The sequence below is a fragment of the Lactuca serriola genome, chromosome 1, assembly GCF_051521515.1.
Source record: "Lactuca serriola cultivar US96UC23 chromosome 1, Lser_US96UC23_V15, whole genome shotgun sequence".
Lineage (NCBI taxonomy): Eukaryota > Viridiplantae > Streptophyta > Magnoliopsida > Asterales > Asteraceae > Lactuca > Lactuca serriola.
In genome coordinates, this window is record NC_136408.1 from 149,948,950 (window position 1) to 149,969,038 (window position 20,089).

Sequence of the window (20,089 nt, forward strand, 5' to 3'; positions counted from 1 at the left end):
ACTTCTGTCACATAATAAACATGGACCAATTCTGCCAACTTCCTAATGCAGTTTACTGTTAAAAAATTTTATAACTTTAATATATATATATATATATATATATATATATATATATATATATATATATATATATACACTAGGTGTGAGACCCGTATACTACACGGGTTTATTAAAAATAAAAATTTAATATCAATATTTAAATATTAAATTTAATATCAATATTTAATATCAATATCAATTTTAGAGCTCTCATTAATTATGACATTTATTACATTATAAATATATCAATTCTTTTTCAAGGAAATATTACATCTCTCAGTATTGTAACCGAAATAAGTTGTGATATGTAAACAAATCAGAAAATTACATGTGGAATTAAATAAATTCTAAAAATCTATTAAAATGTCATGTGTCCAAATTAATGAGGACATGGCATGTGGCAGAAAATGGGTTTTATTTATTAGTATAGATATATAATAACACGTATAACATAATTATTATGGTGATTGATTAATTTATGTTGTATTTAGCACAATATATGTGGCGGAGGAGATGCCGAGTTTTTTTATGTATAGAATTGTGGGGCCATCAATATCATTCACCATTCCATCATCCTCATCATTATCATCTCCAAACAAGCTCCTTACAGGAATTAATTTCTGCTCTCTGCACACATGGCGAACTTTGGATCAAACGCCTTAATCTGTAGATGATCAGTTCCCTACATGGCCAATGGTCACCATTAGTAATATAACAAAAAACCGTATGTGGATATATGAGCGTTACAATGACAGATATAGTCTAAATCGAAAGTGTAGGGTGATGTTAAGTCATTGGATGTTTGGGATGAATGAGATGGAAGCTGGTGACCACATTTGTATTACTATTACAGAGCCGTTTTATGAATCTGTAAAGGAGTGTGGGGTGAGCCTTGTGTATGATGATGGAGAAGAAGAAGGAGGAGAAGAAGATGCATTGGGTTATTACAAGTCATGGAATCACATAATTGTTGGAGATCTCTCTCCTTTTCAAACAATAACAGGACAATACATCCTAAACAACAAGCGGTTTTCTTCACGTGGCAATAGCTTGTTTCCCTATCATCGTAAATTCGTTGTAGATGGACCTAGTTTTCAAGGTAGATGTCAATTTTGTTAAATATATTTTATTGTCATGTCTTATTTGTAAGTGTAATGATCTCATCCATTACCAAACTTCTTTAAATACATGGATAATGACCCATTTATAAAAGTTTTTTTTATAAAATATGAAAAATAAAATTTCTACTTCTAACTTTTAAATGAATTGATCCGTCTGAATAGGTCTATGTTATGTCGTTAAGTCTTGATATGTTGGATTGGGACCCAATACAAATTGGTTTGTCCAAGTGGATGTTTGTTGATAAATATTAACATATTACTTTTTATATGTTTTCAGCAAAACAGAAGGGTTGGTTTAGAGCTCTATCCCCAAGGAAGCCTGACATACTTCGTCGTGCATGCGAGGTATACATTTTGACACCCAAAATAGAGCCTTCCTTTTAAGGACATTTGGTTGTATCTTTTGAATATACAAGTTTTCTATAACAACAAAATTAATTTTCAAAATATTTACAATTCAAATGTTTGACATCGATGGAGTCTATTTAGTTTTCTTTTTGAGAATTTTAATCATACAATGCCTCTATTGTACTTATTTACTACAGCCTTAGTCTTTTCCTCAATGGCCTCCCTTTCTACATGTTTAGAGATAACATTTACAAGATGCTTTCTGAGTTCATTAATAGAAATATTAAAATTTGAAAAATCAAATACTTGATCCTTTTGCTGAGTTGTTGATATTGGATTAGCATTCTAGAAGGTGTTAAATGGAGGTGGTTGTTTGTAATCTTTTCTAAAAGATGATTTCCTCTGTTTGCATTCTTCATAAATTTGTGGAATTTCATCACATTTTTTGGAACCTAATTTTCCTCAGCCTTTAAATCAGATTAATTTGCCACAAATGCACTGGGGTTTGCTTCATAGTTTTCATTTCGTCCGATAAACTTTATATAATCATGAACTATTATTTGATTACCCAAGGTGATTGGTTCCCCTCTAATCAATTGCAATGTTTGACCACATTTTATTGGACTTTAAACAATCAGTTTTTTCGTGTTATATTTATTCTCCATGTATTGATAAATTGCTAACATATTTAGTTATTTAGATTATTGTTCTCACTGTTTACTATTGACCTCCTACACTAGACATGAATTTAATATTTTTTTTTGCAATTGAAGCCTTTTCAACTTGCTAACAAGCATACTATACAAGTCAAGGGTTTCAGTTAGTGACTCTCTCGCTGATGCTTTAAAATTGTTTTATTCGTTTAGGCCTTGTACTCTTCTATTTTTATGGACATCTTCTGATCCTTTGATTTTATTCTTTAACATGTCCCACATTTGTTTAGCTGATTCACATATATGTGTTGGCCTTTTACAAGCCTGCAATCTGTGATTAGCAATAGAACAGTAACAGGGGCAAAGAAGGAAAGAAAAACACAGCACAATGCTTCAAAGCTGGAAGACTTTTATTCACTAAATTGAAAGTGAAAAAGAGATACAAAAATAACGTTACAATGCCTGAGGTTATAAAGGAAAACTTAACGGGAAAACAGGAAACTAATTCCACTACTCTTAAGACTCGGACTAACAATGACCAAGTCTCACTTATTCAAATGCAGAAAGTTAAACGTGCTAATAATTCTAAATTACTACTACATTCTCCCCTGTAATTTAGAATTTTCATACCTTTTCCACACCAATTGAACTTCTCATCTCTTGAAACATCAGTCTTCCTAATGCTTTTGTCAAAATGTCAGCTTTATGTGCCTTGCTGCATACATGTGTGACTGTGATCTCACCATTTTCAATGCACTCACGAATGAAATGAAAACAGATGTCTATATGTTTGCTTCTCCCATGAAAAACAGGGTTCTTCATCAATTCGAGTGAAGACCTGTTATCAACCTTCATCTCTACTAGGGGTACTTGTTGTCCTGTGACTCACCAGTCTTCTTAGCCAAATCCCTTGGCAAGCTGCCATAGTAGCTGCCATAAACTCTGCTTCACAGGAAGAGAGTGCCACACACCTTTGCTTTTGAGACGCCCAAGTTATCAAATTTCCATTGATGTAGTATGTCATACCACCTGTACTCTTCCTATCATTAACATCTTTTGCCAAATCACTATCTGTGTAACTAGTTAAACTGACCCTTTTATCTCCTCTTGAATACTTCAGACCATGGCTTAGAGTACCCTTCACATACCTCATTATACCCTTTACAGCTTGGAGATGTTTGACATTCGGCTTTTCCATGAATCTACTTAGAATACCCACAGCAAATGTAATGTCAGGACGGGTATGGGTCAAGTACCTTAGACCACCAACAAGACTTTTGTACTCTGTGGGATTTACCACTTCACTTCCCTCTTCTTCTTTGAGCAATTTTAGCTTGTGCTCCATTGGTGTTTGTGCAGGATTGCAGTCTTGTATACCCGTTTTGGCTAACAGAGTCTTGGCATAAGACTCTTGCTTCAATGTGATCCCTTCACCCTTCTGGTTCACCTCTATTCCCAGATAGTAGGTCAAAAGTCCCAAATCGCTCATCTCAAATTGGTCACTCATATCCTTTTTGAATCTCTGAATATCTTCATGATTGCTCCCCGTCACTAGCAGATCATCTACATACACTCCTATAAAAGAGTGTCTCCATTCATCTTCTTTGCGTAGACAGAGTATTCATGGGCACACCCGGTAAAACCTAGTTTCTTCAAGTGATGATCCAGGCACGAGTTCCATGCCCTAGGAGCTTGCTTGAGTCCGTAAAGGGCTTTGGAGAGTCTGTAAACCTTTTGAGGTTCACCCTTCTTCTGATAGCCCTCTGGTTGAGAAACGTATAGTTCCTCTTTTAACTCTCCATTCAAAAATGCCGATTTTACGTCTAGATGGTGTACCTTCCAACCATTTGAGCCGGCAAGTGCTAGAATTAATCGAATTGTATCGATTCTCGCCACTGGTGCGTAGACTTCGCTGAAATCGATTCCATGTTGTTGAACATATCCTTTCGTGACAATTCTAGCTTTGTGTTTGACTACATTGCCTTCTGGATCCCGTTTGAGCTTGAACACCCACTTTAAGCCAATCGCCTTTCGATTTTTCGGTAAATCAACTAACTTCCACGTATTGTTTTTCTCAATCTAGCTTAACTCAGCGTTCATAGTTTCTCGCCACTCCAATTTCTTGCTAGCTTCGTTGTAGGAAGTGGGTTCCTCATTACTTCGCATCATGAGGAGTTCTTCGACTGGGATGTGTATTTCTTCTGTGTTCTCGTATAGATCGGACAACAATCTATATCTTTTAGGAGCGCCACCACCGGTAGAAGTTGAGACTGTACTCCCGATCGATGAATTTGGTGAAGTGTTTGTCGAATTTGGGGAATTAGGGATAATTGGTGAGTTTATAGGGGTATTCATCGGGCTTAAAGTTGGGTGACCCGACGAACTTGTCTCTTCACTGCTAGACCCGTTTTGTGGTGACCCGTATTCAAATTCACCCGAATTCGGATCCCAATCTTCTTCATCCTCTTGAAATTCTTCGGTGAGATCAAATCCATTAACTGTGAAGCTGATACCAGAATGTGATCTTTCTCTTCCACCTTCGTTCCAATTCCATCCACGGTCCTCTTCGAACACCACATCACGACTTATATAGATTTTCCCAGTTTCTGGATTCAATAATATGTACGCCTTTGATCCTTTTTTAACTCCAAGAGGGACAAGACGCATGCTTCTGTCTTCCAACTTCCTTAAATGGCTCTTTGCAATCTTCCTATGAGCCAAACAACCAAACACTATGAGATGATCAATGTTTGGTTTTCTTCCTGTCCACATTTCGAATGGAGTTGAATCCTTTAATGCCTTGGTGTGTGATCTGTTTAATACATAAACAAAGTGTGAAACTGCTTCACCCCATGGCTCGTCTGGCATCTTCAACGTCTTCAAGTTGCATCTCACCATTTCAAGAACAGTTCGATTTCTTCTTTCTACCACCCCGTTTTGCTGTGGTGAGTACGGAGACGTGTAGTGCCTTGTTAAACCAGTTTCTTTGCAATACCTAGTGAATTCGTTTGACAGGAACTCACCACCCCGATCCGTTCTGAAAACTTTGACTTTCTCCCCTGTTTCAGTTTCCACCATGTTTCTAAACACCTTGAACATCTCTAGGGCCTCGTCCTTCGTCTTCATGAGATAGACCCACATCACCCTGCTGAAGTCATCTACAATCAGCATGAAATATCTATTTCCTGATGGTGTGGGTGGAGACACTGGCCCACATAGGTCTCCATGAATGAGTTCAAGCCTTTTCTTTGCTCTAAATGACGCGTGCAGTGGAAACGGGTTCCTTGTCTGCTTTCCCAGCAAACAACCTTTGCATGGTTGGGAGGGAATATTGATTTTTGGGAGTCCAACGATCAGATTCTTCTCTGCCATTTGCTTCATTGAATTGAAGTTGATGTGGCCCAACCGTTTGTGCCATAGCCATAACAAGTCATCAACTTCTACAGAGAGACACACACCAGCAAACCCTTCAAGCTCGATCTTATAGAGTCTATTTGCTGATCGTTGAACCTTCATTAACAGTTTCTCAAATGAATCATAGACCCATAGAAACGAGCCCTTCATTTTGATTTCATCTCCACCCTTTGCTAATTGCCCTAAACTGATGATGTTACTACATAAATCTGGAATGTAGTAGACCTCATCAAGTTTACGTTGACTTCCCTCGTTACATTTGAACACAATTGAGCCCTTACCCTCAATTCTGACTCGTGATTCATTACCAAACTTCACATAACCACGAATTGATTCATCTAAATTCTTAAATTTTGACTTATCGCCTGTCATGTGATTGCTAGCACCTGTATTAATACCAGATACGAGAGGGTCTTCGAGTATTACCATTTGATTGCAGTTGCGGGCTCAGATTTTCTTCATTCAGAAATACCCTATTTTCTTCTCCGAACTCCATTAATAACAGGGCTGGCTCATCATCGTGTTGTTCCTGAATCAAGTTGATTTCATGATTCCGTTCCTTTCGAGGATTCTTACACTCTGCTGCGTAGTGACTGTACTCCTGACAATTATAACATTGTATATCACTCATGTCGCGACTGCTTGAGGCATTTAAATTTCCTTCCTTCTGTTGATTTGAGCCACCTTTGCCTCGACCACCCCGGCCACCGCCGTTTCTACCTCTGCCTCTACCGCGACGCCCACGCGACCCATTCAAACCACCTCGATTCCACTTTTGTTGTTTTGAGTCTTGTAACACCCTGTTCTGGATTATTTTGTGATTTAAGGCCCGTGGTCCTTAATCCGAGTATGAGAAGGTTTTGAGGCATTGAAAGAGAAAGGTTATGCCCTTTTGGGATGTAGGCGAGGTAGGTTGTGTGATAAAAGAGTTCGATTTGTGCTTTAGAGCCCAAATGTATTGTTAAGGCGTTGGTTCGGGCTTTTCATGAATTTTGGATTTGAGTTCGAGTGGGATTTAGGAGGAATAAAGTTGATAGAAGTGTAGGGTTTCTCTTTAGCTTTCCGTGGATATAAGGATCGTCGGAAACGGACTTATACCGAAGAAGTTATGGCCTTCAGAAGTTTTGTGGTTTAGCCGAGTACGTTGGGCGTAATTTAGAGTACGCTGGGCGTAATTTGGAGTACGCTGGGCATACTGACCAGGGAGGGTCGCGAATGTTCTTCGGAGTACGCTGGGCGTACGCCAAACAGACCTTGAACGCTATTTTAGGGTCATGGACCCTATTTAAGGTCCTTATCTCATAACCTAACCCTAATACCTTCAGTCTCCATCCCTCTAAACCCTAGAAATCGTCCCTAAGCCTCCATTTGAGTGATTCTTGAGCATTTTGGTGATTTAGTGAGTTTTTGGTGCATATTGTGGAAGAAGGAGTTTATTGAGGAAGCATTGCTTGTCTTGGAGCTTGTGGATCTAAGCCCTAATCATGTTGATCTAGCTCCAGAAAGCATAAAGTTTGAATCTTGGTGGTTTTCTCATATGGATCTAGTGGGGTGATGACTTATTATGTTTGGCCTTTGAAGAAGAAGGAGCTTTGAAAGAGAATAACTTGAGCATCTATCTTTATGATCTATGATCTACTCTTGTTAGTGCATCTTCAAGAGGTATCAAGTTTGAAACTTGCTTATTGTTGTACTAGTTTTGTTTTGGGTCCATTTTGGGGGTTTTTGGTCCCAAAGATTGAAGCTTTATGAGTTGTAAAGCTCCATAGCCTAATATATGTCCCTTTAAGTGTTTCTAGTGGAAAGGATTCATAAAAATGAGTCCATGGCTGTTGGAATCAATCCATGCATGAGATATGAGAATTTTGGGTAGTAAAGAGTGAGAGTTTTTGTGTTTGGGACTTGATCAGCCATGCAAAGGCTTAAAGTCACGAGCTTTATTGAGTGTGAGCCTTTATGGAATCCAGATCTAAGAGTATAGCTATGGTCTTAACTGATTAAGACCAAAAGAGTTGAAAAAGTAAATCTGGGCGTATGCTGAGCGTAAATCTAGTACGCCCCGCGTACTAGGTTGGTGTCCCTGATTAGGATTCGTGTACGATGGAGTACGCTGAGCGTACCAAGGGAGGTACGCCCCGCGTAACCCCACTGTGGACTTTTTTTGGCTAAGTCTTATATTGGGCCTAGAGTTTGGGCTTGTTGTGCTAGAGATTTGGACCAGAGAAATATGTATATGTGCCTTGGGCCCTTGAGTTGGGCTTGCCTCTTGGACTTGAGAGTTGGGCCTCGGTAGAGTCCATTTATTATTGGGCCTTGGGGGGCCCATGGGTTTGGGGTTATTTATGGACTAGTTAGTCGACTACCTTTAGACCTAGAGAATGAGGGTTGGGAATTAGATCCTAATTTGAGATCATTGTAGATATGGCTCAGAGGTAGAAGCTGGTGCGCAACGGCGACATTTGTAGGAGCCGTTCATCATTCGAGGTGAGTCTTCTCACTCTACGTTACCTTGAGTGGTAGTTATGTGTGACCGGAAGGTCGTATGTGCTTACATTGAGTATTATGTTATCCTGTTGTATGTGACATGCTATGCATTATGTCTTTGTGATTTATGCTATGCGGAGTTTTTAGACCGGACCGGAGGGTCCAACGATTCATGAGGCCGGGAGGCTCAAGCAGACCGGACTGGAGGGTCCAACGAGCTTAGGACCAGAGGGTCCACTAAGTTGTGGGACTGGAGGGTCTCACTGAGACACATTGACTAGAGGGTCAAACAGAGTTATAGCCTCGAGTGGCTAATATGTGTTTTATGTGGTATTTTGGGTAACTCACTAAGCTTCGTGCTTAGCGTGTTATGTGTTATGTGTTTCAGGTTCTTATCAGGATCGCAGGAAGGCGGTGGCTCGATTGTACACACCAGAGAAAAGAGTCACGAATGGGGAACCTGGATTTTGATAATGTTTTGAAAACTTTGTTGACTATTAAATGGTGTTTATTTAAAATGACATGTGTTTTATGAAATTAAAAATGAAAAGTTTGTTTGAAAATTTACGGTGTTACAAATTGGTATCAGAGCCTTGGTTTGAGGGATTCGGATACACCTTCGGGTATGTCTGGACTCAAACTGAGGATTTGAGAAAAGTTTTCAAAAGGAACGGTTTTTCTAAAAATGAGTAAGAGAATTTTAAGAGAAAGAGGAAACGAGCAGTGTGTACAATCAGCCAGTGCCCGAACGGTGATTTCCCAAAATACCCTTACGTTGTGTGTTATGAATGATATGTGATATGTTATGCATGCTAGAGATTAGGCTAGGTACTTCATATTTTAGGGCTAGAGTGGCCTGATTTGTGATGCCTTAGCCTAGGAGTTACTGTTATCTATGATTTGCTTTTGAGTATGTGCGGAGTATGAGTATCCAAGAGGAATCCTTTTAGAGAGGGATCTGAGTAGAGGAGTAATCTAGGATAAATACCTAGATGAGCAGTTGAGGAGCCTACTGAGAAGATAGTCGGATACCCATGAGGGGTGGAGTTGCTTGAGCTCGGTGATATCTTTTGAGTACGAGTGTACCAAGTGGAGTTGTAACCTAGAGTGGTGATGCGTGTTGATAGAGATTATTCGATGCCCGAATGCTGCTTGCTTCGTGCTTTGTGGAACTCTCGATGATGGGAGTCAGCTACTAAGTGAATATGACGATATTCAGGAGGTAGACGGCTGGCATCATTAGGAGTTCTTCAGCAGCTGATGGCAGGGAAGTGTGAGCACCTAGAAAGAGCCTAAGGGGTGACCATGGTCAGATGAGTGCGCTGACAGGGTAGAGCTTTTCGCTAGGGAGTGAACACATGTAACGAGATGGACGAACGATAAAGTTGAGTAGCTACTTAGGAAATCTGGGATGGTCCGTGTGGAAAGTACGGGTAGATGTGGCAGGTAGTATGGGCCCGTACTACTGAAAGCAGAGGACCCATGCTTGATGCAGGGAGTATTCTGGAGATTTTAAGTAGCAAATTGAGAAGTGATGTCATGGTTCAAGTACCATGATTGGTAGCAGATTAAGAGGTGAAGTCATGGTTCGAGTACCATGATTGGTAGTAGATTGAGAAGTGATGTCATTTTTCGAGTGCCATGATTGGTAGCAGGTTGAGAAGTGATTTCATGGTTCGAGTACCATGATTGGCAACAGGTTGATAAGTGATGTCACGGTTCGAGTACCATGCTTTGTAGTAGATTAAGAAGAGATGACATGGTTCGAGCACCATGATTTATATCATACCGAGAGGTGGCCACTTGGTTCGAGTACCATGACCGTGGTCGGTGGTTAGTGTTACCAGTTCTACCAGTTATTCCGTTTTGTTTGGTTACACTGAGATCAAATATGAAAGGGTATGGGGCCAGAGGGCCAATTTGAATGAATTTCGATGGACCATACCTTGAGAGGGAAATCGAGTTAGTTCTCGAGGAATTTTTGGTGAGATGTCATTTGGAGTCGCAAGACTCAAGGATAAGTAGAGGTGGTGTTTTTTTTAAGATTGCGGTCTGAGTTGAGCAGTCGACCGATAACAGAGATGCCACTTTCTGTGACCAGAGTTGTGCTATTTTCTGTGAGAAGCAGGAGGGATATTGAGCTTCCGATTTCAGAGTTGGAGGTAGATGCGGTGGGGTAGCAAGGGGTTGCAACCTTTTCACCAGAATATTTGGGTAGTATGTTTGTTGCGACGTATTCTTATCCCATGAGAAAATCATTAGTGGGACTAAGATGGATAAGAACAAAGAGGTGCTTTATTGAGGGTTATGTATTATTTTTTGGCAGTTCCCGGTGGCTAAGAGGAGTATATCGGGGCAGTGGCCCCTGTGGTGTACGTTGTGTATCGAAAATGAGAGTGAGGTCTATTGATTTTATGAGTATTTCCGATTTTGGAAAACGGGTCGAGGAGCCAGAGTCGAGGTGTGTGATTGTGCATGATTTACCGGATCGAGAGTCAGATTTAATTCGAAGCAGTGAGGTACCCGACGATGTATCGGTTTGAGGCTTCGAGATCAATAAAGGCAGTCACGCTGGGAGGATTCTGAGATTTTTGGTCAATGTTGAGATATGTGGAGTTTCTTGGTTTCCATCGGGAAGATCATTAAAGCGATTACGTGACACATTCGAAGATTCAGTGTGAGATACCTGGTGAAACAGTCTATGCAATAGATTGTTGTTATACCAATTGGTGATGGTTCGAACCCTGAGTGGGGGAGAACTAGGTATTCTATTGAGAGGACCAACAATCCGTTAAAGTGTGGTTATAGGATTGGTTATGAAGATTTACAGTGCGGACACATGAAACCTGGATATTTGGTGAAAGAGGTGAAGTTCGATGCAAGATGATGTATGTGTATGTGCTTACGAAAGGGTGAGTGAATCCACAGCGGTTGGTCGTTGGTCAGAGAATTTGTTATGGCTAGGGATTTTTTTTTCAAGATTTGCAAATGTTGAGTTCGAGGAGATTGGGTCCATGAGTTCAGGGTGCAATAGCCGAGATTTGTGGGTATAGGTATAGATTGTGATCTATACTTCAGGAGGGGAAACTGTGGATCTGTCAACCAATTTCAGAGTCGGAATGAGTAGTTTCGCTGGGTGGTGATCAGTAGAGGATGCAACTTCGGAATTTAGTCAAGGTGTTTTCAATCAGTGATCTTTCCTTCGTGTTTCAACGTGTCAGATGAGAATATTTTGAAGTTCCGAGTGCTTGAGTGGAAGAGGGTATCAGGGTACTGCGGGGAGCCGAAGTACTAACTAGTCAGCAAGAGAGTGTCGTGATACTGCGGGGAGCCGCAGTATTCGCTGGTTAGCGAGAGAGTGTGGTGATACTGCGAGGAGCCGTAGTATCTACCAGCCAGCGAGATGATGTGGCGATACTACGGGGAGCCGTAGTATTTGCCAAGCAGTGAGGGAACATTGTGAAACTGCGGGAAGCCGTAGCTTTCACTTGTCAGTGAGAGAGTGTTGTGGAACTACGGGGAGCCGTAGTTTTCACTAGCCAGAGCATGACACAGAGGAGTTCCTAGGCTTGGGTAGCCTTATTAGTGAGTCTATGGGAATCTGGTAGACAGGACATGGGCGAGACTGGGGTCTCCCTAATGGTCGGGAGTCGTTGTATTCTGAGTTAAGGTGTGGTTATCGCATTCAGAAGGGATTGGATGTAGTGATGTACGCGAAAGGTGAGAGTCGTGGGTTATGAGTTGAGAGCTTCATTGGGACAAGTGATTCCAATTTCGCGTCGAGCCAGACTCTTGAGTTTGATTTGGCTCTAATGGTGTAATGTGAAGGCAAGATGAGATTCCGAGCTTAGAGGTGGGTTCCTTTTGAGGGGTATTGTGTGTCATCTGATGTTTTAGACCTGTGTGGGTCAGTTTGTTTGTATGGGACGGAACACGAGATGTATGAAGCTAATGAGTAGTAAACGACAGGGGTCGAGGGTGAGACGATTTCAGTGGGGATTGTAGTATTCGCTTGGGATAAAGCGAACTTTGTGACTTGTGTGTCACGTTGGGCCGAGATAGTTATTGTGAGAAGGAAGCCGGTGAATCGTTTTATTGGGTGTGCAGTGGGTAGCCCTTGAAGGTCAAACTGTAGGGTCGGGAGTTGACCTGGTGTTTAGTGTCGGATGGAACATTTGAGAGGAATTGGGGCTTATGATTTAGGGTGCCAGAGGATCGTTCCGAGCTGGCTTGACCGCTTTCTTGTCACTAAGGATAGAGTTTTGAGGATCATTCCATCAGAAGAGTTATGATAATTTTTCAGGTAGTGGGTCCTTAGTGGGATATGACCTTTCCATCCCTTTTGATTTGGGACCGGGATCAATTAGAGAATCAGAATTGGTAGAGTATTCTTAGAGTACGTTATTTGATGAGCGATTAACATGATGATATTGCGAGGGTGGTCTGGCAGGGAGACAGACCAGTAGAGTTTTCAAGTTCTGGAGAGGCAGATTGAGTACCGCAACGGCAGAAGGGTCTGTCCCTCTTCGAGGTCGGGAGTTCCTGTTGGGTTTAAGTGTTTTTGGAAGAGATTGTTGTATGATATGGGGTTCTTTTGATGGTTCTTCCTGAATCATTGGGTTCGACCTATGTGTTTATAAGGAGCAATTTCGAGGGCGAAATCTATTTCAAGTGGGGGAGAATTGTAACACCCTGTTCTGGATTATTTTGTGATTTAAGGCCCGTGGTCCTTAATCCGAGTATGAGAAGGTTTTGAGGCATTGAAAGAGAAAGGTTATGCCCTTTTGGGATGTAGGTGAGGTAGGTTGTGTGATAAAGGAGTTCGATTTGTGCTTTAGAGCCCAAATGTATTGTTAAGGCGTTGGTTCGGGCTTTTCATGAATTTTGGATTTGAGTTCGAGTGGGATTCAGGAGGAATAAAGTTGATAGAAGTGTAGGGCTTCTCTTTAGCTTTCCCTGGATATAAGGATCGTCGGAAACGGACTTATAACAAAGAAGTTATGGCCTTCAGAAGTTTTGTGGTTTAGCCGAGTACGCTCGGCGTAATTTAGAGTACGTTGGGCGTAATTTGGAGTACGCTGGGTGTACTGACCAAGGAGGGTCGCGAATGTTCTTCAGAGTACGCTGGGTGTACCATATGGACGCTGGGCATACGCTAAACAGACCTGAACGCTATTTTAGGGTCTTGGACCCTAGTTAAGGTCCTTATCTCATAACCTAACCCTAATACCTTCAGCCTCCATCCCTCTAAACCCTAGAAATCGACCCTAAGCCTCCATTTGAGTGATTCTTGAGCATTTTGGTGATTTAGTGAGTTTTTGGTGCATATTGTGGAAGAAGGAGTTTCTTGAGGAAGCATTGCTTGGCTTGGAGCTTGTGGTTCTAAGCCCTAATCATGTTGATCTAGCTCCAGAAAGCATAAAGTTTGAATCTTGGTGGGTTTCTCATATGGATCTAGTGGGGTGATGACTTATTATGTTTGGCCTTTGAAGAAGGAGCTTTGAAAGAGAATAGCTTGAGCATCTAGCTTTTGGATCTATGATCTACTCTTGTTGGTGCATCTTCCAGAGGTATCAAGTTTGAAACTTGCTTATTGTTGTACTAGTTTTGTTTTGGGTCCATTTTGGGGGTTTTTGGTCCGAAAGATTGAAGCTTTATGAGTTGTAAAGCTCCATAGCCTAATATATGTCCCTTTAGGTGTTTCTAGTGGGAAGGATTCATAAAAATGAGTCTTTGGATGTTGGAATCAATCCATGCATGAGATATGAGAATTTTGGGTAGTAAAGAGTGAGAGTTTTTGTGTTTGGGACTTGATCAGCCATGCAAAGGCTTAAAGTCACGAGCTTTATTGAGTGTGAGCCTTTATGGAATCCAGATCTAAGAGTATAGCTATGGTCTTAATTATTAAGACCAAACGAGTTGAAAAAGTAAATCTGGGCGTACGCTGAGCGTAAATCTAGTACGCCCCTCGTACTAGGTTGGTGTCCTCGATCAGGATTCGTGTACGATGGAGTACGCTGAGCGTACCAAGGGAGGTACGCCGCGCGTAACCCCACTGTGGACTTTTTTTGGCTAAGTCTTATATTGGGCCTGGAGTTTGGGCTTTTTGTGCTAGAGATTTGGACCAGAGAAATATGTATATGTGCCTTGGGCCCTTGAGTTGGGCTAGCCTCTTGGACTTGAGAGTTGGGCCTCGGTAGAGTCCATTTATTATTGGGCCTTGGGGGGCCCCATGGGTTTGGGGTTATTTATGGACTAGTTAGTCGACTACCTTTAGACCTAGAGAATGAGAGTTGGGAATTAGATCCTAATTTGAGATCATTGTAGATATGGCTCAGAGGTAGAGGCTGGTGCGCAACGGCGACAATTGTAGGAGCCGTTCATCATTCGAGGTAAGTCTTCTCACTCTACGTTACCTTGAGTGGTAGTTATGTGTGACCGGAAGGTCGTATGTGCTTACATTGAGTATTATGTTATCCTGTTGTATGTGACATGCTATGCATTATGTCTTTGTGATTTATGCTATGCGGAGTTTTTAGACTGGACCGGAGGGTCCAACGATTCATGAGGCCGGGAGGCTCAAGCAGACCGGACTGGAGGGTCCAACGAGCTTAGGACCAGAGGGTCCACTAAGTTGTGGGACTGGAGGGTCTCACTGAGACACATTGACCAGAGGGTCAAACAGAGTTATAGCCTCGAGTGGCTAATATGTGTTGTATGTGGTATTTTGGGTAAGTCACTAAGCTTCGTGCTTACCGTGTTATGTGTTATGTGTTTCAAGTTCTTATCAGGATCGCAGGAAGGCGGCGGCTCGATTGTACACACTAGAGAAAAGAGTCACGAATGGGGATCCTGGATTTTGATAATGTTTTGAAAACTTTGTTGACTATTAAATGCTGTTTATTTAAAATGACATGTGTTTTACGAAATTAAAAATGAAAATTTTGTTTGAAAATTTATTTTGTTACAAGTCTCCCTCAGCCTTTTTCTTGTATTTTTCAGTCCACTCTTTGTGGGTCAACAACAACTTTCGATCGTCACCATCCCCACGACCTTTCATTCTTTCTTCATATGCCTTAAGCCTACCAACTACTTCCTCGACGGACATAGATTCCAAATCTCCAAATTGCTCAAGTGTTGAGGCAATCTAGACGAATTTGGATGATACAGCTCTAAGTAATTTCTTCACTACCTAAGCTTCTTCAATCTTATCTCCCAGGGTGCGTAGAGTACTCACAGTGTTGATCACTTTCCCAGTGAAATCATCAACGCATTCCGTCTCTTTCATGCTTAACGCTTCAAATTCAGCCTTCAACGTCTGAATTCTGGCCACCTTCACTCTATCGGCTCCTACAAACATAACTTTGATAGCATCCCAAGCTTCCTTGGCAGTCTTTTTCTCTGCCAATGTCATGAGCAGGTCCTCCGGTCTTCCCTGATAAATGGAAGCCAATGCCATGTTATCCTTCTTTGTTTCAACGAGAGTGTCGGCTGTTCTGGGTTCTACAGCATCCCAAACACCTTGAGCCAACATGAAGACCCTCATCTTAATTGCCCATGTACTGTAATTGCTTCTAGTCAACATCCGATAGTGTAGAGTGATTTGCCCATCTTTGTCACCATTCCCATTGCTACCACTGCCTGCCATTTCTTCTTTTCTAGGCTGATATTTGGGCATGTACTAGGTTTGCTCTGATACCAAATATTGGCCTTTTACAAGCCCGCAATCTGTGATTAGCAATAGAACAGTAACAGGGGCAAAGAAGGAAAGAAAAACACAGCACAATGCTTCAAAGCTGGAAGACTTTTATTCACAAAATTGAAAGTGAAAAAGAGATACAAAAATAACGTTACAATGCCTGAGGTTATAAAGGAAAACTTAACGGGAAAACAGGAAACTAATTCCACTACTCTTAAGACTCGGACTAACAATGACCAAGTCTCACTTATTCAAATGCAGAAAGTTGAACGTGCTAATAATTCTAAATTACTACTACATTCTCCCCTGTAATTTAGAATTTGCATACCTTCTCCATGCCAATTGAACTTCTCATCTCTTCAAACATCAGTCTTCCTAATGCTTTTGTCAAAATGTCAGCTTTTTGTGCCCTGCTGCATACATGTGTGACTGTGATCTCACCATTTTCAATGCACTCACGAATGAAATGAAAACGGATGTCTATATGTTTGCATTGATACCAAATTTTGGCCTTTTACAAGCCTACAATCTGTGATTAGCAATAGAACAGTAACAGGGGCAAAGAAGGAAAGAAAAACACAGCACAATGCTTCAAAGCTGGAAGACTTTTATTCACTAAATTGAAAGTGAAAAAGAGATAGAAAAATAACGTTACAACCCCTGAGGTTATAAAGGAAAACTTAACGGGAAAACAGGAAACTAATTCCACTACTCTTAAGACTCGGACTAACAATGACCAAGTCTCACTTATTCAAATGCAAAAAGTTAAACTTGCTAATAATTCTAAATTACTACTATAATATGTACAAACAAATTTAAGGAGATCTTGTTGTATTGTATTACTATTGTGTGTCAAAGTCCATAAGTTCAAGTTCTCACATTTCCATGCATAACCTATAATAAATGTTTATGGTCTTCCATGTTCTAAGAACTTAGAAGCAAGGGAAATATAGTCGACTATGGTGTCATGGCGTCATGATGAGTCGTTAAGTCATAGAATTTTGTATCATATCTCTATATACTTACGTAACTTTTAAAATTTTCTTACTTTTACATAGGGTAAGGGGGAATCTTCAAGGTCTCATCCTTGACATGAAAATGCTTTAGAAAGAGAGGCTGAATGGCTGTCTGAATTCAACAATACATGCATTTACAGAAGAATTAAGATGGTAAACTTCTTGTCATGTCTAGTAACGACATATCTTTTCTGTTTTTGTTTTGATAATTGTATCTTTGATTGCAAAAAAAATAGGTGGAAAACAATATGAATGGTTTTTGAGTTAATTAATACACATGTAAGGAATATGATGTAAATTGTAATATGATGTAGTCTAGCAGAGTTGTGTCACTATCTGGTTGGACCACCCCACATACCATTCCCATCACATCATCAACAAATGATTGTCACAATTACATACATACCCGATATATATTCTCTGGTCATTGAAAAATAGTTTATATAGATTTCTAAAAGGAACAATCTCAATTGCAGACTGAACTGGAATCTCGATTATCATTTAAGAAACTGTTAATTGGGGAAATGTTCTATATCGTGTTAAAATGATAATTTCACGGTCGTTAGTGGCATTGAGTATTACGATTTTGGCACTTTCGTTCACAGTTAATGGAACAAATTGTAGGTTGAAATGGTTAATTTTGAACTCGGGAAGATAGGTTACTTGATTATTAATTTTGTTACACGGGACATTGGTTAATAGTGAAGAAGCTTTATAGGCCTATTTGGTGATATGGATGATAAGGGATAGCAAGTCTTTTGCACAATTGAGATCGAGATCAAGTTCTCGTCTAACATAAAAGGTAGAACAAAAAAGTTGCAATTTTGTGCATTTGCCATCAGTCTAGATACAAGTCCAATACACACAATATAAGGTTGTCTTGCCCTCTTGTGCCATGTGTGACAAATTAATGGGCCTGCATGGTTGACTAGATGAGAAGAAGTCGAGGGCCTTAACGTCTTTCGCAGTTTTGAGAGATCAATAGCAAATCCATGTTCTACCTTTATAGAAATCTAGATCGACCATACAGTCGATTGGGTGATTCTGCCCTAAGCCCACAACCAAACAAGAAACATGAAATGAGGCGGAAGTCACGCATCCCACTAAATGCCGGATGTTAATTTTATATCACCCTGATGTATATACTAAGTAATCACATTGTTACTAACCATGATGACTGTTTGTTAAGTATATTATTATGTGAACGAGGCCATGTTATATCCATGTGAGTCCTTATAACTATATTGATGGACGTTAAACCCTACGACGTTCTTCAGACGTCGTTAATGTTAATGACGTTTGTCACCCAGAACGACTGTAGCTCAGGGTGCTAGATTGTCAGTCCCGTATAGATCTATACACAAACTCACGCTCTCCGCCCAGGATACTTTGGTTCATAAGGTTAGACTTCCCTAGGTACATAGGTAAGTACTCGAAAACGTCTCTCACAAATTTGTTCCCTCAACGAATTCACGAATAATACAACGAAAAACCTTTTTGTTAATAACATTTAACTTGGTAAAAGTAGTATGTTCGTTCCATAAACTATACTTAATATAGTTGATAGGTTCATTTTCCATGTTATAATCTGTGCTTGTAAAGTAGTTGCGTCTTAACATGTTTTGTAAATTGTTTCTAAGTCTAGTAGTCACATTGTTTGTCGTATATAATAAGTGTCACGTTCAAATGCATGTTAACGATAAGAAAATATAATAAGCAAAATTATATTTTTAAACACAAAATTACTTGTGTTTTACTTGTATTCCCCCCCCCCCCCTTAGAAAATATGGTGGTATGAAGTCACCTCAAATGTGTGTGCTCGGTTGAGTTGAGAAGTGCTAACGGTGATCCTCATATTAGAATACGTGACAGCAGTCGTATCTTAAAAATAATTATCCCCGACGTGGTATTTAAATTAATATGATATTAATTTAAATAATAAATTTAATAATGTTTTAATTAATAATTAAGAAATTAGAGAATAGTTTAATTATGTAAGAAAGACTTACAATAATTATTTGGAATTAATTGGAATGTTGAAATGGGTTCATGGTTGAACAAAATGGGTTTACGGTCGAACAAAATGGGTTTACGGTTGAATCAAAGGAGTTCACGGTTGGATCCGATTGCTTGAAGATTTGAAGGTGGGTTCGATGTTCTTGATGAAATCTGGGTAAAAGTTATGAAGATTTGCGGGTTCACGGATGATAGGTGAGAGGATTTTGGGGAGTGTTTACGGATGGAAAATGAGGGAAAAGAAGGTGTTTTCGCCAAAACACTTATATATAGGAGGTGTTCACGATTCATAATGGGCCATGAAATTGAGTTTTCGGATCCTTAATGGATCCTTAATGAGTTTTCGCCCCAATTGGGCCTTAGGATTGTGTTTTCGGATGAAGGCAAACCGTACACACAATTTTTGAATTAAACTTCCAATCCGTAAACTCTTTTTCTCTAATTAGTTTGGACCGTGAACTACTTTGGCATTAATTCCCTAGGACGTAAACTCCATTTAGAATTGATTACATTGGGTGAAAACTCATTTAATGATAATATTTATGTTTTAAACCCTTATTCTTTTAACTTATGTTTATTTATAATACCCTATTTTAGCTTAGGTTTCAATCCTAACCTCTTTGTTAGCTTTTTAAAACAAACCCTAAGGCTATAGATGACAAAATGCAATAAGAATTGCAATGCAGTTTCACTTGAACTTGGTTAGGGTTTATGCTTTACTTGATCTAAAAATTTCGAGTTGTGACAAGGTTGATGGAGATGGCAAACTACTCAAATGAGAGCTTCTCTAAAGATATCCACCAAGAAAGAGTAAACCACCATAAATGTTAGTCTTCACTTGCAATGTGTTGTTCTTAAGCCGTTAAAACATATACTTGATTATGGAGAAGCAACATATAATTCTTCATTTCATGTACCATTTACAAGAAAGAAAGAAGGGAGAAAGGAGCTATAAATCTTGACAATGGAAGCCCTTATTTTAGAGAGTTTTCTTGCCAAAAAAATAAGCCCATTCATGTTAGAAATGCACCCTTTAAGTACCTCTACATATGTACTAAAGTCAAGCCTTCAATTAATGAAGGTATGATGGGTGTTATGAACGAATGGATGTAAGAAACAAAGCCACACACAATCTCTTTCTTCATCTATATGCCTACGACATTATGAAGAAAAAAGAGACACATAATGTTTCTTACACTCAAGCCTTGAACTACTAGTTGGAATGTAACCAAAGTTGTAAAAGTCGCTCGGCGGTAGCTCGATGGTTGACTAGGTCAAGCAATTAATCGGGAACCCTAA

The 20,089-nt window shown here is 40.0% G+C and overlaps 1 protein-coding gene across 1 annotated transcript; it reads left to right on the forward strand.

Moving 5' to 3' along the window:
• Positions 1-648: 648 nt before the first annotated feature.
• Positions 649-17,002, forward strand: LOC145071366 (uncharacterized). The gene is made up of 3 exons (XM_079018268.1): positions 649-1,138; positions 1,438-1,505; positions 16,817-17,002. The coding sequence occupies exons 1-3, from the start codon at positions 733-735 to the stop codon at positions 16,847-16,849; spliced, it is 507 nt and encodes a 168-aa protein (XP_078874394.1). The 5' UTR covers positions 649-732; the 3' UTR covers positions 16,850-17,002.
• Positions 17,003-20,089: the final 3,087 nt, after the last annotated feature.